The sequence below is a fragment of the Gopherus flavomarginatus genome, chromosome 2 (genome assembly GCF_025201925.1).
Source record: "Gopherus flavomarginatus isolate rGopFla2 chromosome 2, rGopFla2.mat.asm, whole genome shotgun sequence".
Taxonomy (NCBI): Eukaryota; Metazoa; Chordata; order Testudines; family Testudinidae; genus Gopherus; species Gopherus flavomarginatus.
Genome location: NC_066618.1, coordinates 293,809,292 through 293,836,055, shown reverse-complemented (window position 1 = coordinate 293,836,055; position 26,764 = coordinate 293,809,292). Strand labels below are relative to the sequence as shown.

General features: G+C 49.5%; 1 protein-coding gene across 10 annotated transcripts in view; it reads left to right on the top strand.

The window, feature by feature from the left end:
* Window positions 1–26,764, top strand: part of PTP4A3 (protein tyrosine phosphatase 4A3) — a 174,244-nt gene that overhangs the window by 136,654 nt on the left and 10,826 nt on the right. For all 10 annotated transcript variants that reach the window (XM_050941418.1, XM_050941421.1, XM_050941428.1 and 7 more), the window contains 3 exons: window positions 7,346–7,438; window positions 23,976–24,106; window positions 26,282–26,356. In XM_050941418.1, the coding sequence (XP_050797375.1) occupies window positions 7,346–7,438; window positions 23,976–24,106; window positions 26,282–26,356 (299 nt within the window). The remainder of the gene's footprint in view (window positions 1–7,345; window positions 7,439–23,975; window positions 24,107–26,281; window positions 26,357–26,764) is intronic.

The following is a 26,764-nucleotide window of genomic DNA, read 5'->3' as shown; positions in this document are numbered from 1 at the left end:
CCCTAGCTACTCGTTGTTCTCGTATATAGTTATGCAGTTATAATCCTTTTATATATATATTTGTATAGTTATACGTTTTTTCTCTGCTAACATAGTTAGTTTAGTAATTGTTAGCAGGGTTCAGGAAGTAGCCCCTTCCATGAACCCGGTGCCGGAGCTCATGCACGGCTCACCGGGTTTTAAAATGGGCTCGGCCTGCCAGAAGCCGATGCCGAAGGGAGATCCACACGACTCCTGTTTGAAGTGCCTCAGGGAATTGCACTTGACAGCTAAGTGCCCCATTTGCAAGGCTTTTAAGCCGAGAACAAAAAGGAGCGGGACTTTCACTTACCCCTCCACCTTCGGCGCCGAGCGATGATCAAGCGGCTGGCAGAAGCGCCTCCTCGGCACCGGACCCCGCCGGTACTACCAAGGCCTTTCGGCACCGGCCGTCGCCGGCACCGAAGTCGACTCGGCACCGCTCCCTTCCTCCGAGGTCGAGAGAGCCTACAAGTCCTGCTGGTGCCTGACGGCTCCCCGGCACGCGCCGTGGTTGAGCCCCCTGCTCCTGCTGCTTCCGTGCCACCTGCATCGCAGCCAGAGAGCTCGCCTAAGTCGGATTGCCCGGCACCGACACCTGCAGAGGCACCGATGACATCGGCACCGTCGATTCCAGTCCCCCAGGGCAATTGAATCCGGTGCCTGACAGCTCCCCGGCACGCGCCGTGGTAGAGCTTCTGCTCTTGCTGCTTCCGTGCCAACTGCACCGCAGCCAGAGAGCTCGTCTAAGTCGGATCGCCCGGCACCGACACCTGCTGAGGCACCGACGACGTCGGCACCGTCGATCCCGGTCCCACAAGGGCCGTAGAATCCGGTGCCTGACGGCTCCCCGGCACGCGCCGTGGTTGAGCTACTGCTCCTGCTGCTTCCGTGCCAACGGCACCGCAGCCAGAGAGCTCGTCTAGGTCGGATCGCCTGGCACCAACACCTGCTGCAGCACCGACGACGTCGGCACCGTCGATCCCGGTCCCACAAGGGCCGTAGAATCCGGTGCCTGACGGCTCCCCGGCACGCGCCGTGGTTGAGCTACTGCTCCTGCTGCTTCCGTGCCAACGGCACCGCAGCCAGAGAGCTCGTTTAAGTCGGATCGCCCGGCACCGACACTTGCTGCGACACCGACGACGTCGGCACCGTTGATCCCGGTCCCACAAGGGCCGTAGAATCCGGTGCCTGACGGCTCCCCGGCACGCGCCGTGGTTGAGCTACTGCTCCTGCTGCTTCCGTGCCAACGGCACCGCAGCCAGAGAGCTCGTTTAAGTCGGATCGCCCGGCACCGACACTTGCTGCGACACCGACGACGTCGGCACCGTTGATCCCGGTCCCACAAGGGCCGTAGAATCCGGTGCCTGACGGCTCCCCGGCACGCGCCGTGGTTGAGCTACTGCTCCTGCTGCTTCCGTGCCAACGGCACCACAGCCAGAGAGCTCGTCTAAGTCGGATTTCCCAGCACCGACGCCTCTGAGGCACCGACAACGTCGGCACCGTCGATTCCAGTCCCATAAGGGCAGTAGCATCCGGTGCCTGACGGCTCCCCGGCGCGCGCCGTGGTTGAGCTTATTGCTCCTGCTGCTTCCGTGCCGACGGCACCGCAGCCGGACAGTTCATCTAACTGGGATCGCCCGGCACCGACGCCTACCGAAGCTCTGACGACCTCGGTACCGTCGATCCCGGTCCCACGAGGGCCGTCGAATCCGGTGCCTGACAGCTCCCCAGTATGCACTGTGGCTGAGCCTGCTGTTCCCTCCACGCTGGAGACGTTACCAACGACGAGGGATCTCATTGCCATGACAGAGTCGATGCTGCCTGACCCCGGCACCGCCGGTGCGGGTGATACACTCTCTTCATGTGACCGTCCTCTGTCAACACAGCAGAGCGGCACCGTTCATGATCACGGTCCCGCAGACACTCTAGATCCTGTCGGCACGCCCGACACCACTTGCAGTCCCGGTGCTGTTTTCCTCATCGGTACTGGTCGCACTCGCTGGACCGGTTGGTGTCCCGTTCGCCGACCTGCTATCGGCACCGTTCCGACTCCCGGGTCCGCGACAGGTACCTTGACTCCTGTAGCCTCTCCCCGAGCCTCGAGATCTCGGTCGACCTCCAGGCACCATTCTGGTTGTGGGTCTGGATCTCGTTCCAGGTACCGTTACGCCTCCCGGTGCCGGTTCCCGGTGCCGAGTCGGGCAAGGTCCGATAGAGTCAGAGACTCTGTCTGTGCCTTCTTTTAGTACCTCCATGGCCATCCGGACACGCATCTGTGTCATCCCACATGCGCAGATCTTATGCTCAGGACCACGATTCTGATATGATGGCCAGCGAGCGCCAGCCCCGAAACCGAAAGAGGCTTGGCAAATGAACCTGTTTGGCCGCCAGGTGTACTCTGCAGAGGCCCTGCAGCTCTGGGTAGCAAAGCAACAAGGCTTGCTTAGCTTCAATAATTATAGCACCTGGGTGGAGGTAGTTTAGTTTATGGAGTTTCTCCCTCAAAACTCCCGCCAAGAGTTCGCTACCGTCTTGGAGGACGGGGGAAAAAAGGTACCCAGAGCGTCCCTCCAGGCCTCGTTGGACGCAGCAGACTCTGCAGCCAGGACTCTGGCCTTTGGTGTCGCGATGAGGTGCATCTCATGGCTTCAGGTTTCAAACCTCCGGCCGGAGCTGCAGTAGGCCATTCAGGATTTACCCTTTGTTGGCAAGCGGCAAGGACAGCCCCAGGCTGCCAAGCCTGATGGACAATAGGGTCCTAATGCGCTCTCTCAGCATGCATATGCCAGCGACCAAACGCAGGCCTTTCTGTCCCCAGCCGCCATACTCTGTGCCTAGCCAGAGACAGGACTTTGGCAAACGGCGAGGCCAAGGTGGTCACAGACGAACGTCAGGATCCCTAAAGAGCCAAGGTCAAGGTCCCTCGCAATTACCACTGGGACCAAAGAAGAACCTTCCAGGGTGCGCCTGAGGGCGGTGTACCAGTCACAGGCCGGGATCCCAATCCCGCTTTCTCCTGGCGTGGCCCCAGTTAATTTCAGATCGCTGGATCCTGCGCACGGTGGAGCATAGGTGCCACCTCTAATTTGTTCCAGCCCGGTCCCCCTTCAGGGACCCCTCTCACGAGCAATTCCTCATACAAGAGGTGCAGACGCCGATGGACGTAAGGGGCAAGGGGTTTTACTCCCGTTATGCCCTAGTCCCCCACTCGAACGCAGGTCTCAGACCTTCCTAGTTCTGCACGGACTCAACCGGTTTAGGATAAGGTTGAAGTTCCGCACGGTATCCATGGGAACCATTATTCCATCCTTGCCTCCTGGGGGCTACTATGCCGCCCTGGATATGAAGGACGCGTACTTTCGCAACACCATCTTCCCTCCGCGCAGGAGATACCTCCGCTTTCTAGCCAACTGTCAGTATTTCTGGTTTACGGCCATAGTCGCCGCCTACCTTCGCTGATGTCGGATATGCGTTTTTCCGTATCTGGACGATTCGCTTATCCGAGGAGACTCTGAGACAAACCACTCAGCGCGTGGGCATCGTCACGGTCTTATTAACAGGTCAAAGCCTGATGATTACTATAGAGCAATCCACTCTGGTTCCCACGCAGAGGTTGGCCTTCCTAGGAGCGATCCTGGTCTCCTCCCTAGCCGGAGCCTGCTTATCACAACTGCGGTTTTAGGTGATGGCAACAATCATCTGAGGTCTGCAGGCTTTCCCAATGACCTCGGCTCGTACTTGTCTCAGTCTCCTGGGTCCATGGTTGCCCGCAAGTTTGTAACCAAACACGCCAAGCTCCGCCTCCGTCCTCTCCAAGTCCGGCTCACCTCGGCGTGCCACCCGGACAGGGAGCCAATGGTCATGGTAGTCACCGTTCCCTCGAGCACCTTAGGCTCCCTAGAGTGGTGACTAACCCACTCCCTGGTGTGGGCAGGGATGCGGTTTCATCCGCCCCAGCCCTCACTGCCCTGACGACGGACGCGTCATCTCTCTGCTCAAGTGCTCATGGTCACTCCGAGCTTAAGGCCTTTGATCTTCTCGGGAACTGGCATTCCACATCAATGCCCCAAAAATGAGAGTAGTCCGCCTGGTGTGCCAGGGGTTCCAGCGGCAGCTGCGAGGCCGTTGTATCTCGGTGTTTACAGCCAACACAGCGGCCATGTGCTTCATAAATATCCAGGGAGGGACATGGTCCTCCCCCCCCCCTTTTGTTGTCAGGAGGCCATCCATTTCCGGAGCTTTTGCATGGCCCACTCGATGGAGCTGGTGACGTCCTTTCTCCCAGGCGTTCGGAACGTCTTGGCGCTTTCACTCAGCAGGTCTTTCCTGTCTTACGAGTGATCACTCTGCCCCATGTGAGGCGCTCTGCTCTCCAGAAGCGGAGATGTTTCCTCACATAGACCTGTTCGCTCACCGCGAGAGCAGAACATGCCAGATGTTCTGCTCCTTCCAAGGTCTCTCTTCGGGATCGATCTCGGACGCATTCCTGATTCCGTGGAAAGGCCAACTCCATTATGCCTTCCCACTGTTCCCACTGGTTCATTAGGTCCTGCTCAAACTCCGCAGGGGCAGAGCGCGCATCATCTTGATCACTCCAGAGTGGTCCAGGCAGCACTGATATACCACGTTGCTCGGCCTGTCAATAACAGACCCACTTACCCTGCCACCCCACCCAGTCCTCATCACTCAGGGCAACGACAGGCTTCGTCACTCGGACCTGCAGCCTCTTCGCCTCATGGTGTGGCTGCTGCGTAACTGAGCCGGGGTGACAGGAAGCCTTCCACCTGGTCAACGTACCGGGCCAGGTGGAAGCGTTTCTTCTACAGCTGCAATACGCTCGATCTTGCTCCTGCTGAGGTCTCGATCCCCTCTATTTGGCCTGCCTCTGGCCTTCAGCGGCAGGACCTGGCGGTATCATCGCTGAGGATACACTCAGCAGCCATCTCTACCTTCCAGCCAGGCTAAGGTGGACGTTCCGTGTTCTCACGCTCTAAGGGTTCGAGATCCCTCAAGGGCTTGGAGAGCTTGCACCCTCGGGTGCGCCGCCCAGCCCCGACCTGGGACCTCAACCTAGTTTTAACCAGACTTATGTCTCCCCCAGTCGAGCCGTTCACGACTGGCCCTCTGATATGCCTGTCTTGGACGACAACTTTCCTCGTAGCTGTTACATCAGCCAGACGAGTTTCCGAGCTCAGAGCTCTTACGAGGGTTCCACCGTGCACTAGATTTCACAAAGGCAAGGTGCAGTTATGACTGCACCCGGCTTTCCTCCCTAAGGTGGTTTCGGCCTTTCATGTTACCCACAGCTCAACGCAATGGGCACAACCATTGCACTCCTTGGACATCTGTGGAGTGCTCGCATTTATATTGCGCTGCCAGAACCATTTCGTAAGGTGGCCCAGCTCTGTCTCGGTAGCGGGCCAAAGGGAGGGCTTGCTTGTTTTCCTCTCAGAGGATCTCATCTCGGGTGATGGCAGACTTCCACACTTGTTATGATTTGGCTCATATTTCCCCAAGCCACATCATCGTGCAGTTTACCAGGGCTCAGGCTTCATCTGCCGCCTTACTGGCTCGTGTTCCTACACATGAGATCTGTCGCGCAGCTCCATTGGTCCTCGGTCCATACCTTTGCTTCGCAGTATGCCCTGGTTCAACAGACAAGAGATGCTGTAGCCCCTGGCTCAGCAGTTTTCATTCTGCCACATTTCACTCCGACCCCACCGCCTACGTAAGGCTTGGGATTCACCTAACTGGAATGGATATGAGCAATCACTCGAAGAAGAAAAGACGGTTACTCACCTTTGTAACTGTTGTTCTTCGAGATGTGTTGCTCATATCCATTCCACACCCGCCCTCCTTCCCCACTGTCGGAGTAGCCGGCAAGAAGGAACTGAGGAGCGGGTGGGCCGGCAGGGGTATATATCAAGCGCCATGATGGCGCCACTCCAGGGGGCGACCTGCCGGCCCACCGAGTTGCTAGTGTAAAAGTTTTCCGACGAATGTGCACGCGCGGCGCACACACCTAACTGGAATGGATATGAGCAACACATCTCGAAGAACAACAGTTACAAAGGTGAGTAACCGTCTTATCTAGTGACGTCGCGGAAAGGTTGCGCATTGCAAAGTTCCTGCTGGAGCGATGTTCAGAAAGATATTTTCCTGCGTAGGGAAAAGGAGACGTCGCCATGCCAGCCCCTTCATAGCTCTTCTGCCTCATTGTACAAATATGAATGAATCTTTACGACACCTCTGCCAGACATGTGGCACGATCCCCATTTCATAGCAGGGGAGGGGTGGATCCTGGCTGGAACAGCCAGTCATGCTGGAGAACTCTAACACCTCGGTGTGAGTGAGAAGCTGTTTCTGGCTTGCGTTAAGGAGTTGACATTGGAAAGCGTGCGGGGTTTGGTTTGGTTTTTGCCCTTTCGAATCTCTTTCGCGCTAGCTTGAAGCCACTTGAATCTCTCTTTTGTTACTAAACTTAAGTTTTACCTCAGACCAGCTCAGTGCTGGGTATTAAAGGGCTGTGTCTAACCCCAGCTGAGCTATCAAGCAGTTGTATGGACTGGCTCTTCGGAGACATCGAAGTTGGTGTTACCTCTGACAGTACTCAGCAAGAGGGACCAGATACTACAGGGGAGACTCAGAATTGGAAGGGCTTTTGGGGTCTCCCTGTAAAGGAGTCACTGGGGGATGAAAGTGCAAGGGGGAGATCTTTATGCTGCACATGGCGTTGGTGTCAGCTGCACAGCGTATGGGCACCTGAGGTTACCGGGCAGGTGTTAACAGACCCCCTTACTGGTCTGAGTCCACCCCCAAGGCATCACAGAGGTGCTGACTTGCCCAAGGTTCCAGTGAGTTTCTGGCAGAATTGCTGGGGCGTTTTGACTTATGGGCTTGTGCTCCGACCACATACAAGCTGTGCCATAACTGATGCAATTGTATGTGTTGGAGGATTTTGTTTTCAGGGCAAACACTGGAAAGGGGTCGGGGAAGCCATGGTGGAGGGGCTGGTGGGAGGATTAAGGGGATCATGAATGTAAATGTGGAGAAAGGAGAGAGTAAAAGAACATTTGCAGCCCTGAACCGCTCCCAGCGCATGCCACCATGCACCTCCTGGTCCTGCCTCAGCCGGGCACTGAAGCATGTGCCCAGCTCGCTCAGCATGTGATTTGTGCTGGCACATGTTTCAGTGCCTGGCTGAGTCTGTATCTGACCCACAAATAGCAAGGGTGCGAAGAGAGGCCTGTCTGCCCTCTGGTCGAATTGCTATTTAGAAGATATGCCTATAAGTAAAGGGTCTCCCCTTCCCTTCCCTTCCCAGGATCTGAAGAAATATGGAGCGACGACGGTAGTGCGGGTCTGCGAAGTGACCTACGACAAGACTCCCCTGGAGAAGGATGGCATCACAGTAATGGTACGTAGTCTCTGCAGGGCTGTTGATCCTGACCAGAATATCCCCTCTCGGTCTCTCTCCCTGAGTTCGGTGGTGAGCACCAGCTGCTGCGGGAGGCTTTCGAATCTGGGCACAGCCAGCCCATTACAGAGCAGGGGAGATGGGCTAGATGGGGTCTCCTTTCTTCTCTGGAGTAACCGTACACCCTCTCTCCTCGAGCGCCACCTCCTCTTTACTGGACAGTGCGCGTGTCCTCCCTTTCCAATGACAAACCACAGCAGAGCCAAGGCCATGCCAAACCCTGCTGGGGTTCAGAGTAGCCCAGCTTGCACTTGGGAACAAAAGAGGCAGGCCACACCCAGGCATTGGTCCTAGACTGCTAGTCACAGCCTGAAGTAATAGTGCTGACATCAGTACCCTGGGCTGGGAATGATTGGCTCAGATCCCTTCGCTGGGAGCCCTTTCTCTACCCAAGGCATTGATGCCCAAGCTTAGGCAGTACCTCTTGGTCCCCGTCTCTCCCATATGTTTCTGTTTTGTAAATTATTTGCTTTGTTGCCCTCACAGACCCTTCCAATAACTTCTCGGCTAGCAGCTGCCTTTGGCGCTCATGCTTCCGTTCGGCGGCTGTTATCGCTTCCTTGAAGTGGTAAAGTGATAGGAGCGTTCCGTTGCTTTGTGACTGAAGGGTATAAAGATACTGATCGCTTTAAAGGGGAAAGGAATAAACCAGTTATTTTTTTGTCAAGGTCCAAATTTCTTGGTCAAGGTGTTGTCACAGTCCAGGCTCCAGAGAAAACAATATAAAAATAACAGCAATAGTGATGATAAGTAAAGAAAAAGATCACGATCAGTTCAAAAGCATCTGGCAGTGCAGATTTGGCTCACGGTCCACCTATTCCACTCTGTAATAAACCCAGTGTCTCATCACCAGTTGCCGCCTTGTCTCTCCTAATGTGTGACTGTGTCTCCAGGAGAACCTACCACTGTAATAGATACGCTGTTACCACTTCTGAGAGATGGATAGAGTGAGCACAGGAACTCTATAGCCGAAATCTCTACCCTGTTACGGTCGTATAGATCCAAAATGCACACACACGCATATCCCTGCAAGAGTAACAGTAATGCAGGCAGAAGTCCAGCAGCAGAGTGGGGGCTATCCAATTGATTGCACTAATGCAGCATGTATGGTTACGCCACCTGCGCACAAGGCAGGTATGTGTGCATTCAGTGCAAGCAGTGCATGGCCCTCAGAGACTGAGTACGGGCTCTTGAGACCAAAGTGACTGAACTGGAGGAAGCCAGGAAGACAGGGAGGTACATAGAGGAGACTTTCCAGGACATGGTAGAGCAGTCCTATCCTCAGTCTGACAGCCTCTGTGCTGTTGAGGAGGATGAACGTCTCGGGGAAGAACGTGAAGCTGGAGCAGAGGGAAATGATCCCATAGTTGGGATTCTCTTTCCAGGTGATGTCATGATATCCCCTCGCACTGAGGATACCTCTCTGCGGGAAGGGGTATTAAATGCCTAGTATTAAATGAGGATAGTGATTAAATAGGCATCACAGAAACTTGGTAGAACGAGAATAATCAATGGTACACAGTAATACCAGTGTACAACATACATAGCAATAAGAAGGAGGGAGTGGGAGTAGCACTATATCTGAAAGAAAATAAGAGTCAAATACGGTAAAAGTCTTAAATGAATCAAACGGTACCATAGAATCTCTATGGACAGAAATTCCATGCTTGAATAATAAGAGTATCCCAGTAGGGATACACTAACGACCACTTCACCAGGATGGTGACTGTAATTATGAAACACTAAGGAAAATTAGAGGAGCTTCAAAAACAGAAAACTTGGTAATAGTGGGTGATTTCTACTATCCCTTATTGACGGGTACAAGTCACTTCAGGACAGGATGCAGAGAAAATTTTGAGACTCCATTAATGACTGTTTCTTGAGGCTGATAGTCCTACAACCCACAAGCGGAGAGGTAATTCTTGATTTAGTTCTAAGTGGCTAACAAAGCCTGGCCCAGAGGTGAATAAAGCTGAACTGCTTGGTAATAGCAACCATAATGTAATTAAATTTAACATCCTTGTGTGAGGGAAACTAGCAAAGAAACCTACCACAGTAGCACTTAACTTCAAAAAGGGGAACCACACAAAAATGAAGAGTCTCGTTAAATAGAAATTAAAAGTAACCGTCATGAGAGTCAAATACCTGAAAGCTGCATAGGAACTTCTGAAAAACACAATAGTAGAGGTTCAAACTCCATGTATGCGCCAAATTAGGGGAGGGGGGGGGGAAAAACTACTTAGAGGACCAAAAAATGCCACCATGGCTCAACCAGTTTGCCAGAAGCTCGGAATGAGCGACAGGGGATGGATCACTTGATGGTTACCTGTTCTGTTCTTTCACTCTGAAGCACCTGGGGTTGACCGCTGTTGGAAGACAGCGTACTGGGCTAGATGGACCATTGTTCTGACCCAGTATGGCTGTTCATATGTTTTTAACATTGCAAAATTGGCAGCTGGAGACAAAAAGACATCTTTTAAAAATTGGAAGCCATATCCTACTGAGGAAAATAGAAAGGAGCATAGACTCTGGCCAGTCAAATGGAAAGTATAATTAGACAGGCCAAAAAAGAACTTGAAGAGTAATGAGCAAAAGAGACACAAATTAACAGTAAATTTTTTCAAGCATATCAGAAGGCAGAAGCCTGCCAAACAATCAGTGAGGCCACTGGACAATCAAGGTGTCAAAGGAGCACTTAAGGAACACAAGGCCACTCCAGAGAAACTAAATGGATTCTTTGCATCTGTCTTTGTTGCAGAGGATGTGAGGTTGATTCACGCACTAAGCTCTTCTTCTTAGGTGACAGATCTGAGGAACTATCCCAGATTGGGGTGACAATAGAGGTGGTTTTGGAACAAATTGTTAAATAAGTCACCAGGACCAGATGGTATTCACCCAAGAGTTCTGAAGGAACTCAGATATGAAATTGCAGAACTACTAACTGTGCTATGTAACTTATCGCTTAAATCAGGTTCTGTACCAGATGATTGGTAGATAGCAAATGTAATGCAGATTTTTAAAAAAGGCTCCAGTTACAGGCCAGGAAGCCTAACTTCATTACCAGGCAAGTTGGTTGAAACTATAGTAAAGGACAGTATTGTCATACACAGATAAACACAATATGATGGGGAAAGTCAACATGGCTTTTGTAAAGGGAAATCACATCTAACTAATCTATTAGAATTCTTGGAGGGGGTCAGCAAATATGTGGACAAGGTGGTCCAGTGGCTATTGTGTACTTGGACTTTCAGAAAGCCTTTGACAAAGTCCCTCACTGAAAGCTCGTAAGCAAAGTAGGTACTCATTGGATAAGAGAGAAGGTCCTCTCGTGGATCAGTAACAGATTAAAAGAGAGGAGATAATTGGTAGGAATAAATGGTCCATTTTCAGACTGGAGAGTGATAAATAGTGGGGTCCCCCAAGGATCTGGACTGGAATCAATGCTGCTCAATGAACCCCTGATGGCGTGGCTGATGTGATTAGGTCCTATGATGGTGTCACTTGAATCGATATGTGGACAGAGCTGGCATCGGGCTTTGTTGCAAGGATAGGTTCCTGGGTTAGTGTTTATGTTGTCACGCCATCAGGGGTTCGTTCACCTGCACATCTACCAACGTGATATATGCCATCGTGTGCCAGCAATGCCATTCTGCCATGTACATTGGCCAAACCGGACAGTCTCTTCGCAAAAGAATAAATGGACACAAGTCTGACATCAGGAATCATAACATTCAAAAACCAGTGGGAGAACAGTTCAACCTCTCTAACCACTCAGTGACAGACTTGAAGGTGGCAGTTTTGCAACAAAAAACTTCAAAAACAGACTCCAAAGAGAGACTGCTTAACTCGAATTAATATGCAAATTAGACACAGTTAACTCAGGCCTTAACAGAGACTGGGAATGGCTGGGTCATTTCACTAATTGAATCTATTTCCCTATGTTAAGTTCTCCTCACACCTTCTATAGGTCATCTTAATTATCACATCAAAAGTTTTTTCTCCCCTGCTGACGATAGCTCATCTCAATTGATTAGACTCTTCCTGTTGGTATGCATACTTCCATCTTTCCATGTTCCCTGTATGTATAAATATCTCCTGTCTGTATGTTCCATTCTGTGCATCTGAAGAAGTGAGCTGTAGCTCATGAAAGCTCATGCTGAAATAGATTTGTTAGTCTCTAAGGTGCCACAAGTACTCTTGTTCTAATTACAAAGAAGGGAAACAAAAATGATTAGGAGTACAGAACAGCTTCCATATAAGAGATTAAAAAAAGACTGGCACTGCTCAACTTAAAAAAGAGACAACTAATCAGGGGTGCATGTCATAGAGGTCTATAAAATCATGAATGGTAAAGAAGTGTTATTTATCCTTTCACACAACACAAGAACCAGGGATAGACTAATGAAATGAATAGGAAGGAGGTTTAAAACAAGCGTGAGGAAGTACTTCTTCACACAAAGCGCAGTTGACCTGTGGAACTCATTGCCAGGGGATGTTGTGCAGGCCAAAAGTATAACTAGGTTCAAAAGAGAATTAGTTAAATTCATGGAGGATAGGTCCATCAATTACTATTACTCAAGATGGTCAGGGACGCAATCCTATGCTTTGGGTGTCAGAAGCTGGGACGGGACGACAGGGGATGTATCACTTGTTAAATTACCCTGTTCTCTTCATTTCTTCTGAAGCATCTGGCACTGGCGACTGTCAGAAGACAGGATACTGGGCTAGTTGGACCACTGGTCTGACCCACTATGGTCGTTCTTATGGCCATACTTCTAGACTCTGAGGGTGTTGGTCCACATTCACACAGGTTTGTTTGTGCAGAACTGGTTCTCTGAGTTCTAACCCAGACTCTTTCTGTGGCTTCAGGCAAGACACTTTTTGCCTCTGTGTCCGTGTTCCCATTTGTAACACGGATACTTATCTGCTTTCCAGGGATGGGGGTGTCATAACATTTCTTCCCAGGTCTGGACCTTAGTGTCCAAAATATGGGGGTTAGCATGAAAACCTCCAAGCTTAGTTACCAGCTTGGACCTGATAACGCTGCCACCAGCCAGGAATTGTACAGTGCCTAGCTCACTGTGGTCTCCCCAAAACCTTCCCTGGGGGACCCCCAGACTCAGATTCCTTGAGTCTCACAACAAAGGGAAATAACCCCCTCCCCTTGTTTCCTTGTTACTTCCTCCCAGGCTCCCCTCCCTGGACGACCCTAGGAGATTCCCTGCTTCCAGTCCTGGAAACACAAGTACCGAGAGAGCTAATCTCTCTCCCCCCCAACCCAGAGGGAATGCAAAGTCAGGCTTAGTAAATCTAACACAAAGAGATTTTCCCCCTGACTTCTTCCTCCCACCAATTCCCTGGTGAGCTGCAGACTCAATTCCCTGGAGTCCCCACTAAAGAAAAACTCCAACAGGTCTTAAAAAGAAAGCTTTATATAAAAAGAAAGAAAAGGACATAAAAATGGTCTCTCTGTATTAAGGTGACAAATACAGGGTCATTTGCTTAAAAGAAAAAAATGAATAAACAGCCTTATCCAAACAGAATACACTCCAGCAACTACACACATGTAAATACAAAAAAACAATATAAACCTATTGTCTTACTATCCTTGTACTTACAACTTGGAAACAGAAGATTAGAAAGCCCGGAGGTAGAAAAATCACTCTCAGAGCCGAGAGGGCACAGACACAAGACAAAGGACAAAGAACTCACACCCAAACTTTCCTCCACCCAGATTTGAAAAAGTCTTGTTTCCTGATTGGTCCTCTGGTCAGGTGTTTGGTTCCCTGTGTTACCCCTTTATAGGTAAAAGAACATTAGCCCTTAGCTATCTGTTTATGACAGGGTGTTCTGAGGATTAATTAGTTAAGCGGTTGTAAGGCTTTTTGAAGTTGAAAAGTGCTACATCGGTGCTAATTATGCCAGGCTCCACTCAGACAATCCCCTCTTGGTGCTCAGTGTTTGTCTAAACACAGAGATGTGCCTGTTTAGCAGTGCAAGTTGTGTATGTCAACCAGGCCTTAGTCATAGCAACACAGGAGACAGGAGGGACCAAAGTTCACCTCTGCTGGAGGCTCCCCCTCATCAGTTGCACAAAAGTGATGCAGTAGAACCTGGCTCTGTGATCCTCTCACAATGCATTGGGGAAATGAGGAATAAAGCTCCCTGCCAGGACTTGGAGCAGGAAGAGAGCTCAGATTGCCCAACCCCAGCTTGCTTGAATGCTTAACTCTTTGCATGCATGAGTGCAGTGCTCTGGTTAGGTTTCTAACCTCATGTAGTCTTTGGAATGCTCATTGAAAACTAGACTGGCCCAAATGTATGTGAGTTGCAGCGGGGACCAATCCTGCCCTAACAGGAAGACTGCCCAAGTCTCTACCAGCGCTAGGTTCTAGGATTTTATACGCTTGGCATGCCAGTAAATGTACATTCCTTTGTAATAGTTGAATCCCTGTATAGATGCTGCTATGAACCTCCAGAGTCCACTTTCCTTGTGACCACGAACTGTACAATTTCTAGAGAGATTTCAAGCCCTAAAGATTTAATTGAAGTAACCAAAGCAGGAGCTATCAGAGCTAGAACTCGTGGTAGCTTCCTCTTTTTCCTTTGGGGTGTGCATTCCCATTCTGAAATCTGTGTAATGGGGGAGATGTTAGTGCAGGCCTTTTCTCTTGGCTGTCTAATGCTAGGTGCAAAGAGAAGGAAACTGAAGCTCTGGAAGCCTTCAGGGGCTGTTTGTTCACTTATTCATTTGTAAAGTCCCTAGCTTTAACCCTCTGAGAGGGGGACTTGTGCAGACAGGCTGCACGGATGGTGCATGCTAGTGTCAGGCAGCCTGGATTTCCCTGTGAGCTCTAACTTGCTTCGCATCAACCACGGCTCCTCTCTTTCAGTGTCGAAGAACCACCTTGAGATCCTGACGCCTGTTGCGTCTTTCTCAAGCCTGGCACTTCGCTCCCTCTCTCCCTGGAACCTGCTAGAAGGAGTGAATGGGAATGTGCTAGAATGTGGAGAGAGACTTTTAATGTCCCTGTCTCCAGCTGCACGGAAGCGAGGTGCGATTCTTGAGCAGCTGAGCACTGCTGCTTTGTATCCAGACCTCACCAGGCACTGATCATAGACAGCTTGAAGCATCAGCAAGCTCCCCCTTTAAAAGACATCCTTGAGGATATGTGCATTCTGTATGGGCAAAGTGAGCAAGGTAACAGTGAGGACAATTTATTTAGGCTTGTGTATTTAGCTCTTTTTTTAGGACATCGTGGAGCCATTTAAAGTCGGCACGGCTTTTAATTTAGCTGTCATGTCCTGGTTGTGTGGCTTTGGCAGCTGTCTGAGCTGTGGGAATGGCAGCTGAGCCTTTCTCACCCAATAAAGCTAAAATTCCATCTCCTTCGTCAGAGCGTTGTAACTAAAGCTTCCAAACCAGCCTGAGAAGAAGGGGTGTTTTTAACACGAGGGCAATTCCAGAAAAAGCAAAGCCTTGAATTTTTCTTGGAAGCAAATCTAACTGCTCTTAATTACAGGGAAAAGAAAAACCCTGTAAAAGGGGAGGCTGCAGGACCTATTGACTTTCTGGGTTTTGTCTCGGATGCAGCATTCGAAGGCTGTCATATGAAATAGTGGCATATTTCTTTATTTTTCCCTCCAGATATGGATTTGAGATGCAAAGTTTGCATGGCCTTTTTAGTTCCCAAACGTTGTGGGTGTTCAGATCTGGGATTTTGGGAAACAGTCTTGTTATGCAGGGTGGTGGGAGCTTGGATCAACCCCATCTGTGGTTCTTATTACAACAAGCCTATTTTTCTAGTTGAGGTCATTATGGTTGAAGCTATTCAGTTTGGTACCTGCTTAGATCCAGGGGCCTTCGCAGCAGGCCCAATGCTCACAGACAGCGTGCGAGGATTCCCAAAGGTGTTGAGAGTTGTCCATACTCAGTCCTGGCAGTTTTGGAATCCAACTGGAAATGCTGGCAAGTAGGTTTGGTTAAAGGTACTGAGCACCCACTACTTCAGTTGGTTTTATTTGGCCTTCGCAATCAACAGCCAGTCTGAGAATCTAAGCCACAGTTGTCTCACGTTGAGCACTCAGACACTGAGTACCCAGTTGTAGAGGCCACTTCTTCAAATGCGGACATTCACCTCTGTCCTGTGAATTGATGATATTCCTGGCAGATCTGGCCTCTCCTGTAGCTCACCGTTGGTAACACCCAATGTCCTACTGAAATAAACGCAATTCAGACTGCAGATTGGTGCCGGGTGGGCCCCATACTCAAAATTGGGAAAGGGAAGAAGGCAGAATTAAGTTGAGTGGGGATGGTATTAATACCACCCCCACTGGGAGCCATAAAGCATCCAGGATTTTAAAGGTTCCATTCCTCAGGGCATGACACAAGCTAAGCTGCTCATGTTACCCGCTAGTATTATCTCATCCAGAGGGTATGTAAATTGTGCTTTATTTTTTTGCTGTCTCAGCAGTTGCATGATGCAGCTAGAGAGTACTCAAGACAGTCAGTCAGCAAAAAACGTTCGTAGATCTTCTAGATGCCTAGGCTGTGTCTTTAATCATAAATAATTGAAGATGAGGTCAAGCATGAGAGTAACACGCCAGAGTTCTGACAGGTCTCTTTGCCAGGTCATCTGTTAAATTCGCTTTCTCAGTTGAGTGCTTGAAACAATAAGAGCGCTAGGATGAACTCTCTCCAAGACAAATGGTAGCTCTCACTGAGTTATGTGTGCACGTTGGGTGGAGAAAGAGAGCGTGTGTGTTTGTGTGTGTGTGTGTATATGTAAAAGAGAGTGAGCACATGCAAAGGATTCTGTTCCTCACCTAAGTTCCCCTTAAGCTACATGACCGCCCAGCAGTCTATCAAGTGCTACGTGCTTCAGATGCCCCTCCCCTCATTGCCATGCTGCTCCCGGGAACCTCCTGCTTGCTGTGCAGATCGGGGAGGGGTGGCACTGTTGTCAAGGGATCCCCCCTCCGCCCTATACTCCATCTCCACAGAGCAGGGTGCCGGGGACATAATAGGGCTCAAGACAGAGGGAGCTTGTAGGCATCTGCTGCTGTGTCTGAACAAGCAGGCTTCAGACTGGTGAGGGCCAGTCTGCCAAAGGTGGCAGCACATCTGTCCATCCATGTGTGTGTGTCTTTCTGCCTCTCTCTCTCTCACACACCCACACTCACTCTCTCTCTCTCATTGTCTCTGTGTTTCACACTCACCTCCCAACACATACTTGTATTATTGTTGTTGTTACGTCTTTGTACTTTTTACAATGCACATATATTCTCTGTAACGTTATTCTTTCATTATTTTTAATCTTCTCTTACGCTTAAATTTAATACTTGGAGTAGTGGGTTCTAAAATGCCTAACCTGCGCTGACTGAAGTAATCATCTCTATGGAAACTCTTTAAAAGTATACATGATATGTAGGTTTTTTGTTTCTACTGGTGGTGTACATTCCGCATATTACCTCGATATGGGACACATAACAAAAGTCATTCCGCACGTGGATGGAAAAAATTAGAGGGAACGTTGTTCCCCACCTGTGACACTGACAGCCAAGAGCCGTATTAGTGGCTAGCATGAAGGCTGCACGCCTGTCTTACTTAAAGCAGATGGCAAGGAGCACACAGACGTGACTGGCAAGATGACAGGTCTTGGCATGTCCTACTCCATCTTCATCCAAGTGACTGGAGCGTCTCATACCAGGACTCCTGATCCTCACAGGTCGCACTTGTGCATCTGAGGGAATCACAGCTGCATGAGAATTCTGTGGGTGACCCATTGGCTGGCCTGTGGAGACCAGGACAGGGTAGCGTGTGTCTCAGGAGTACGGTCTCAGGAGAGGCAATAAACAGTGAGCTGTATGACTCGGAGCTTGGAAGCAGCCACTCAGTTAGCTTCTAAACCAGAATTGAGGGCAAAAGAGGGATTTAGAAGTAAAACCAGGAGGAGCTGGGGAGACTGAGAAAGGTATATCTTTGGGTTTCATTTATCATTTTTTAATTATAAAATAGTTTCCACAAATCATAAATCTTGAATTAGAAAAGGCAGATCCATACCCTGGGTTTCCTTGGGTCCTGCCGGTATAGCAGACAAAGTTCACAACAGCAGCAACTTTTTTAATTGTGTGTTTTACACATTAACCTGTGTGTGATAGCCTGGCTGGACACAGCAGTGCTCCCCCGCGCTGCCCGGGGAGCATTCCTACAACGGAGCTGGGAGCAGAACCAGCTGGTTAGGATGGGAAGCTGACACCACCATCAGCGGCCCATAAAAAGGCACCATAAATAGCAAAGAGACGGGAGTGGAAGGGCAGTGGATCCTTTTAAATGGCAACGAAACCCTCTTGGTTTCAGTAGCCCATCATGCTTAAAGCCCCCAGCAGCTTTACCTTTTAAACACTTGAGCAGCTGTCACAGACAGCTCTCCCAACCTTCCTGGCTTAGAGAAAGAGGCAGCTGCCCACTTTCATTGGGACTGGCAGTGATCTTTTTCCCGACCCAGACTGTGTTAAGTGAGGATGTTGTACAGCGTTCGGTCCCTGTTCCCCACCGCATACGCTCTAATTCAGTCCATTTCTGCTCCACTATAGCCTGTATATGTCTGTTACTGGTCTGCACCACAGAGAGATTCCACCATCCCTAGTGTGGAAGGCAGAGGACAGTGTTGAATGTAACTTTCCTCATATATATTGTGACAAAGTTCCTCCTCTATCTTGGTGGGTCCTGCGCTTATTGGCAGATTTGTTCACCTCAGAGATTCACCATGTAGGTCAGGGAACAGCCCAGAGACCTTCCCCTCTGGCAGAACCCACAGTCCATGTTAATTCCTCCTGTGTTTGATCAGGAGTTGGGAGGTTTGGGGGGAACCTGGGCCCGCCCTCTACTCCGAGTTCCAGCTCAGGGCTCTGTGGACTGCAGCTGTGTAGAGTGCCTCCTGGTACAGCTGTGTGACAGCTACAACTCCCTGGGCAACTTCCCCATGGCCTCCTCCAAACACCTTTTTTTCTTCTCTGCACCTGACCTTCCTCCTGGTATCTGATAATGCTTGTACTTCTCAGCCCTCAGCAGTATGCCTACTCACTCTCAGTTTCTTGCACACCTCTTGTTCCTTGCACGTACTTCCTCTCCACTGGCTCCCTGGCCTGACTGGAGTGAGCCCTTTTATAGCATCAGAGGGGCCTTAATTAGAATCAGGTGCTTAACAGCCTCACCTGTCTCTTAGCAGGTTAATTGGAGTCAGGTGTTCTCATTAGCCTGGAGCAGCCCCTGCTCTGGTCACTCAGGGAACAGAAAACTGCTTATCCAGTGGCCAATATATCTCCCTTCTACTACTCTGCTGTTCCCAGCTGTCCTGGGTCAGTCACATAGCTTAATTGCTGTGTACTTTGGTTCTGGGTCGGATTTGGATGCAGTGATTACGAGGCTGTGCAATGAGGCTAATGCGTTGGTCAGAACCTGTCCCTGCGCTGCACAATGCAAACCTGTTCGTGGTTTAAGATTACTGGGTTTCTCTCTGAAAGAGCAGAAATCTTTGTTCTGCTAGCTTGCCCACTGTGACACTTCATGTCAGGCATGCAGGAGGCGTTTAAACAGCTTTTGATTCTCTTTTGGAGGAGAGATGTGGCAGGGAATGTTGGGAACCTTTCCCCAGCAAGATAGAAGGTGCCACTACATCTCAGGCCTTTTCGGGCCCCCTGTGAGCTCCACACACAATGTTCTAACCACATCACGGGGTTAATAATAATCACAAAATCATAGTTGGGGATTGGTCCTGCTTTGAGCAAGGGGTTGGACTAGATGACCTCCTGAGGTCCCTTCCAACCCTGATCTTCTATGATTCCCAGGGGGTATGGGACGCTCCCATGTGCTGTACAGATTGAGGACATGTACAGAATTCCTGCAAGAGGCTACCGTGCTCTTCAGTCCAATATTCTAAAGCCTAATGAGTATGGTTGACACTTACTAGTTCTAACCCCAAAGCACTTAACAGCCTAATAAGTTATGCACCATGGTCACTGTTCATCCCTGAAGTTCAGCTTCCTCGGCATGGTGAGGAGGCAAAGTGCTGTCAAGGTGCACAGCAACTCTCCATTAAAGATGGGATGACTCAGGCAGCAGGATCCCCTAATGCACACAGCACTGATTCTCCAGCAATGCCTAGTGAGTAATTGAAATTGCGTCGTTGATTTAAACAAACAAACAAGGGGTTTTTATCATCTTATACCAGTGATGCCTTCAGCAAAAGGCGTTAATGCCCACGTATATTCTTTCTGTGCTGCACTATGTGGCATTTGCATTTGCATTGTTGCGTCAGCACAGTGTGAGGTTTCTGTACTCTGCTCTTCGTACATTACAGCACTTTGTGTCCCACTACCCCAGAAGTAGCTATATTACATTCTATTTGTATGACACTAGTGCCTAGAGGGCCCACCTGACATCAGGGCCCCATTGTGCAAGATACAGACCCTTCCCCAAAGAGCATTCAGACTCGGTAGACAAGGGCTGGAGGGGAAGGAGGCAAAGTGACTTGCCTGGGATCATGCAGCAGGTCACTGGCAGAGCTGGGAATACACTCCAAATCTCCTGACTCTAGCTCATTTTACTGACCACTGGAGCACGTTGCCTCTCTAGACTGGTCACCCATCCCCTTCCCTATAGACCAGTCCACCAGGATGAAGTTATTATACTATACATAGACCCTTTGAGGCATGTATATTTCATGTAGGTCAACACATCGTCTTCCCATAGGCTTTGACTTTATACTGGAGCTCTCTAGTGAAAGATCTGATTAGAACATATTGAAGAAACTTGGCCTGTTGTTGAAAACAGAACTTATCATGAAAAATTGTTGGTGTGTGTGGGTTCCCCCAGCCTCGAGGAAAAAAACCAAAGCAACAATTTAAGAAAAGTTTATTTAGAAACTTTTAGTGAAGGGGAAAAAACTCCATCAGATTGAAGGAATACAACTGAATATGAAGAAAAAGACTAAAGGAAAAAATAAGCAGTGGTATGAAAGCAAAATAGAATGAACAAATGAAAAGAGAAATGTCAAGCTGTGGATAGTGTATAAAATAGTTTAGTACAAGTGAAACCAGAGTTGGTGAAAGAGCAAAGGAAATAAATTCTTCAGAAAGGGGAGAGAAAATGACTAAGGGGGTGTGGCAAATAGCAGAGTGAACGAAGCTGGGCTAAACTCCATCAGTGCACGTGCTTTTAAGTTCAACATGTGAGCAGCTGCATTGAGTTCAAAGTTATATGCATGGCTGTAAGTCTTTTCAGGGTCAGGGCTTTTGTGAGTCAAGTTCGCTGCAGAACAGACTTTCGCCAATGTTTGGTCTGCAGTAAAATCTGTTACGAAGTCTGTCTGAACATTTGTGGGCAAGTTTTTGCTTGGAAGCACCACCTGGGTTTTTAACTACTAGAAGCTCCTTTTAAGAGTCAAAATGTTTTAAGAAAATTTGCCACACATTGCTTTATTTGGACACACAGTGCTGTATTCATAAAATTCCCCAAACTGTTGTGCTTTTGGCCTGATGGATTCAGTGCCATTCTGTTTTGAAATACGGCTTGGCAAAATAGCATTCTCGAGTTTCCCCATGTATTGTGTAGGAATAATTTACAAGCAAAACATCCAGCAGCCTTGCAAACATATTCAGGACTCTGAGGGCTTGTCTATAGCCAGCCAGTTCACCTAAAGGTATGATCCCTTTTAAACCTGTTTAACTTAAATCAGTGCAAAAGATTGTGTGGACATTCTGAGATTATCTAGGTTTATTTCAGTTTAGCTTGTCAGTTAGAAACAGATTTCGGCTAGACCAAAATAAGCTACTCTGAACCAAAAAGAAGCATCCACGTAGGTTCGCACTCGTACAACTTAAACCAATGCAAACTTGCGTTTAGACAACTGCTGAATCAAATTGGATTCTCTTCTCCTTGCATATCAAGGAGTCAAAGTTCTACAGGCCAACTCGGGGCGTCAGTCACGTCTCTGCACCCCCACTGTCCTTCTCTTTCACCTTTGTTGAAACCTGTGCATCCTCCTTTTCAAAAGTGGCTGCTTGTTTTGGCTGCGTGACTTGAGATGCTTCATCGGGGCCCGATGGCCAGAGAGTTGGCACTTTATGAACCTTTTAAGTTGCTCGAAGTTGGGCACCCCAAAATAACTAGTCATTTCTGCAATCCTCAGCCACCTCGTCTCTTTGGAGAGTGGGACTGCACTGTAAATCTCTTGGGAAGTGTGCTTCTAAACCTTCCTGCCGATGGTGAGGTTTAGACTCGCCTAAAGCTTTAATTCAGTTACACTTGGGTCAGACTCGGTCATCAGAACGCTCGCTTTCCGGCTTTATCCTCTAGGAATCTCTAAACAGACTCTGGCCCTGGGCACGTGCCTGCAACAGGCACGATCTGGGGAGAGCCAAGACCAAGGGCTTTTCACTCGGCTCAGTTCAGGGTGACTGAGTCAGGTGAAGAGTTGGCGAGGGGGACAGGGCAGACACATGCCAGGGATGACCCTGACCCATGTGATGGGGGCCATGGTGTGTCGGGAAGGTAGGTGTGCTGTGTCACTTACAGAGAAATGAGTTGGCTACAAGCAGTCTATGCTACAACATCCATCCTGCCTCACTCGTCCTCGCCCTCAGCCGCCGTTATATTGCAGGCTCCCCTCCCACAACTGACATTGCATGGCCTTAGAAAGACTTCAGGAGGCTGAGATCACGTCCTAGATAAGCTGTTCCTATGGTCGAAGGTGTCACCGTTAGCCCTGTACACCTTATGTCTAGTCTGATGCCTTATGGGGCAACGTAGACTGCCCATTCCATGTGCCGTGAAGGAGATTTCCAAAAGGGAGTCGTGATTTTGGCAGGCCTCAATGTTTGGTGCCAAACTTTAGGCATCTTAGAGGGGCCTGTCTTCCGGGGAAGGTTGAGCTCTCAGCCCTCAAAAATCAAGCCTCTTTCAGGTGCGTCAAGCTGGGTGTCTGAAATCAGTAGCCGTTTGGCCCCCGGCTGTAACCTGATCTCCCAAAGTCTGCAGACTATTGACATGTCGATCAATTATTTGTCAGCTGCACTCAGTGGCTACTTGGGGCATGGTGGAATGGGGAGGCTGTGGCTTCGTTGCTCCTCTGCGTTGCGGCCTGTGTGTTGTCTGCTGGGCTTCTTTATTTCAGCGTCCGAGCCGGATGTTTAAGCCCACGCTAATTCTAGAACCCGTCGCATCTGCACCACGGAGTTCTGCAAAGCAGATTGAATCTGCCAACTCCTTTGTTTAGGCAGGAACGGGCAGTGGGGGTAGGGACAGGGAGTGCTTGTTTCAAGTTAAACAAGGCAATATTGTGGTTTCACAATCTGTATCCATCTCCCTTGTGGTGAGAAGCCTCTTAGCTTTACTGTCCTTTTTACCTTATACGCCCTTTTCCCAAAGAGGGCAGGGCTGGCCTTTCACTGGTGGCTTAATTGCACTTTGATGGGTGTCAGTCTCTGGGACACAGGCCAGCTCGTAGGCTCTCTTTCGGTGGTCGGGCTGAGGGGGCCTTTCGGAAGTTGGCTCGGGAAGGAAGTCTGTTTTCCTCCGAGTTCCCACTCCCTGTGGCTGTAGCTGGCAGCATCTGAGCCAGCAGTTACTGTTCCCACCCACACTTAGCTCAAACATGTGAACTGCAACATCTGCCAAACCTCACATGTGGTTCGAGTTTATGGAGGCAGGAGCTTGGCCACTCTCTCTAGCTGAAGCAATAAGACTTGGAGATGGAGCCGTACCCTAGAAATGAACCTTTGAAAGCGACGTCTGTTACCTTCTTTGGTCAGTGCTGTAAAGTTACCCTGGCGGGGAAGGCTTCCTTACGGCTTAACTTGCTAAGAAATTCAGGATCCCCCTTGTTGGCTGCATGTGGCTTTTACTGCTAAATATTTACAGCAGCTCACCCAAGGATCTCAGAGCATGTGAATACGAGCTGCACAGCCCCACCCCTGCGAGGGTAGAAATAATCTTAGCTAGCTCTGACCCAGCCCTTCTCTGGAGTAGATCTTCACGCGCCTTACAAAGGAGCTCAGTGTCATTATCCTTGTTTTACAGGTGGGGAAACTGAGTCACGGAGGTAACTCTCCCAAGGTCACCCAGCAGGTCAAGAGCAGAGCTAGGAATAGAACCCAATTCATCTGAGTCCCAGTCCAGTGCTCTGTCCACTAGGTCATACTGTCTAGTAGTAATCCATAGCAATGTGTCTGTCATACAGCTGAGCAAAGCGAGTCACTGAGAGAGGTAAAGCATCTCAGATGGGAACAGCCCAGGTCTCTGGATCATGGGGCTCCTTCTGTTGTTCGGAGGATGCTGTGCTTTAGAAATACAGCCCTGGGGAAATTGGAGATTGGGGGAAGCTGCAAGTGCCTTCCTCTCCCAGTGTTGGTTTGTAAGATTCTGACTTTATGTACCTTTCGCTAACTGCTCCCCCCACCCCCGCCTTTCCATTAGGACTGGCCCTTTGATGACGGCGCTCCTCCTCCCAGCAAAATAGTGGAAGACTGGCTCAACTTGCTGAAAACGAAGTTCTGCGAAGACCCTGGCTGCTGTGTGGCTGTTCATTGTGTGGCTGGCCTGGGCCGGTAAGTGAGGGCTTGAAAGGAGCTAGGAGCTGCCCTGGGGGTAGGTCTCAGAGGAAGGACAGCTAGATTTAAATATCTTGTTAACGGGAGACATCTCCTGTTACAAGTTACTGCTAAGTCCCCCGGAGCTTCTGATCTGCGGGCACGGTAAATTCTCCCTCTTTTTCCCTGCTCTTCCTTTGTACAGTTGGCAGAGCTGTTCCTATCATCAGGCTGTGCTTAGGGTGCGACTCGCCTTGGCCTCTGTATTATCGGGGCCCCTTCTTGTTTGGGGAAGGGTCTTCCATGCAGCCACACAGGAAGAGGGTGGAACTCTTAACAAGAAACTGGGATTGTAAAAGTTCTGGCGCTGACAGGAGAAGCCAGGCCAGGTTAGAGAGACGAGGTGGGAGAGGTCACATCTTTTATTGGACCAACTTCTGGGGAAAGAGACAAACGGTCGAAGGACTCAAGCTTGAAAGTTTGTCTCTTTCCCCAACAGAAGTTGAGCCAATAAAAGATCTGACCTCCCCCATCCTGTCTCGCTAATCTCCTGGGACCCAACACAGCTACAACACTGCGCACAACAATGGAAGAGACCTTAACTCCTTAGGGGTTTTTTTAAACACTCTGGATTTCAACTCAGCCTCTCTCTTTAAGGGGGGAGGTGTGATCCAGAGAGCGTCCCTGGGGAGCAGCTGGGCCTCACCCAAGTTACCTAAAGCAGCTGTGGCTAGGCTGAGCAGGGTGGCTGTGGGTGTGGGTGTTAATGAGCAGTCCTCAGCTGAAGCAGAGTAGGATCCTGATTCAGCAAACCACTGAGGTACATCCCATTGAAGTCCGTGGGATTTAAACTTGTGCTGAAGCATGGGGGGGGCAGACTGGATAGTGGAGATGGTGGAAAGGGGTGGGACTCTTCTGAGCTCCGCCTACGAGTCACCATGATGAGAGATCGCTCACTGCTGCTGGGCTCTTTGAGCTTGGCTTCCCCTCAGTGGGACTTGACCATACCCACAGGCTCTGCCTGGGTTCTCAGTTTGGGTGGCTAAATAAATAGAACAGTGGCAGCTCCCAAATGTCACCCACTTGGCTTTAACAGGAATTGGGCATTTGAACTCGTGAGATGGCTTTGGAAATCACAGCCCAACACCCCATGGTCTGACCTGGTAGAGTGCAGAACGGCTGTTCTTTTTGCTTACTCAGTGGCTATTAAAACCCTTTAAGGCACCTGACGAAGGAAAAGCCGGCACTACATAAATTAACGACCTGGGCAGGCTAACGAGAGTGGTGACTTTATATCTCTTCCCTGTATTTAGAGGTGTGATTTGTTGTTCCCTTGCAAGGCTTCTCGATCCTGGTCCCTGCCTGGGAACTAATCTCTCTTTTGGTTTAACACCCCCACCCCTCCCGAAACAAAGCAGGAATCCAAGTGCAGGTTGTCACACAATCATCTTCAACAGCTTTTAATATGCTCTTGGAATCCTCTATCATTCACGTGCTGGAGTGCCACAACGACGTAGGTTTTATTAAGGTCTGTCATGTAAGTGTGGCTTGTAAAATCTCCGCTCCCCTCCCCCACCCGTTAAAACTGAAGCCACTTTTCAGACACTTAATATCTAGTCCACTTCGGTCTGGTTTGGGTTTTTTTTGTTTTTATCCTCTATTAATCTGCTTGCAAATCATTTGCCAAATTCCTCTGAAATCAAAGCTGTGTTTTATAGGGAGAGCAGTAGACAGCTGTAAGCACTGTCCTCTCTTTATTTTATCCTCCTCGCTTTAAAAGGAGCATAATTTCTATAGGCTTGGATACGCTGCACTTCAGACCTCCAATCTCGAGTTAATTTTTTGGCCAAATGACAAGGCCCGAAAACCAGAATTTATATGGTGGGAAGTGGCAGTGAGCACGCCATTATAACGGTGCTGCTGGGGTTTTCTCTGGGAACCTATTGTAGGAGAAGCTGGATGCAAGAGTGTCTGTTTCTGTATGATCTCTGTGTGCTGTATAACCTGAGCCACTGTTGATTTTGTGTGTGCGTTTTTGGTGCTTTGGGTTTAGCGTGGGGGGATTGTGGATGTGATTACAGTAGGTTTGGAAGGAGTCAAAGAGTTTTGGGGCGTTTTTTTGTTAAAGGCTCTGATCGCTGCTGGCATTTCTTTAATTAAGGCAGGAAGTGAGTCCTCTCCATTACTTTCCAGAGCTCCTGTTCTCGTAGCCCTGGCTCTGATTGAGAGCGGGATGAAGTATGAAGATGCCATTCAGTTCATCAGACAGTAAGTGGCCTGTAATAAACCCCTCCACTGTGTGCCAAGCAGCAAATCGACAGCATAAAATATCCAGAGTGACATGGTGCTCTTGCTGCTCCATGCTGGTGTGTCCCGGGAATAAAAAGCTGGCACTTACGAGAGGGGAATGTCCTGTTTCAGAACTGCACCCGGGGGCCGGGACAGCGTGAACTTGTGAACTCCTCTGAGCAGAATGAAATAACCTTCAGATACTTGCTTTATCCTCCCTTGAACTGATGGGAGATGGAGAAAACGAGTCTCACAGGCCTGTTGGCTGCACAGAGAGAGGGTTGTTTGCTTTCCCACCTAGCTGCCCTGTGCTCCATGGGTCTAGTTGTCTGTAAGGAGTCTGTGTGTTTAAATCGGTAGCCAGAGCTGAGCAGACCCAGCCTATTT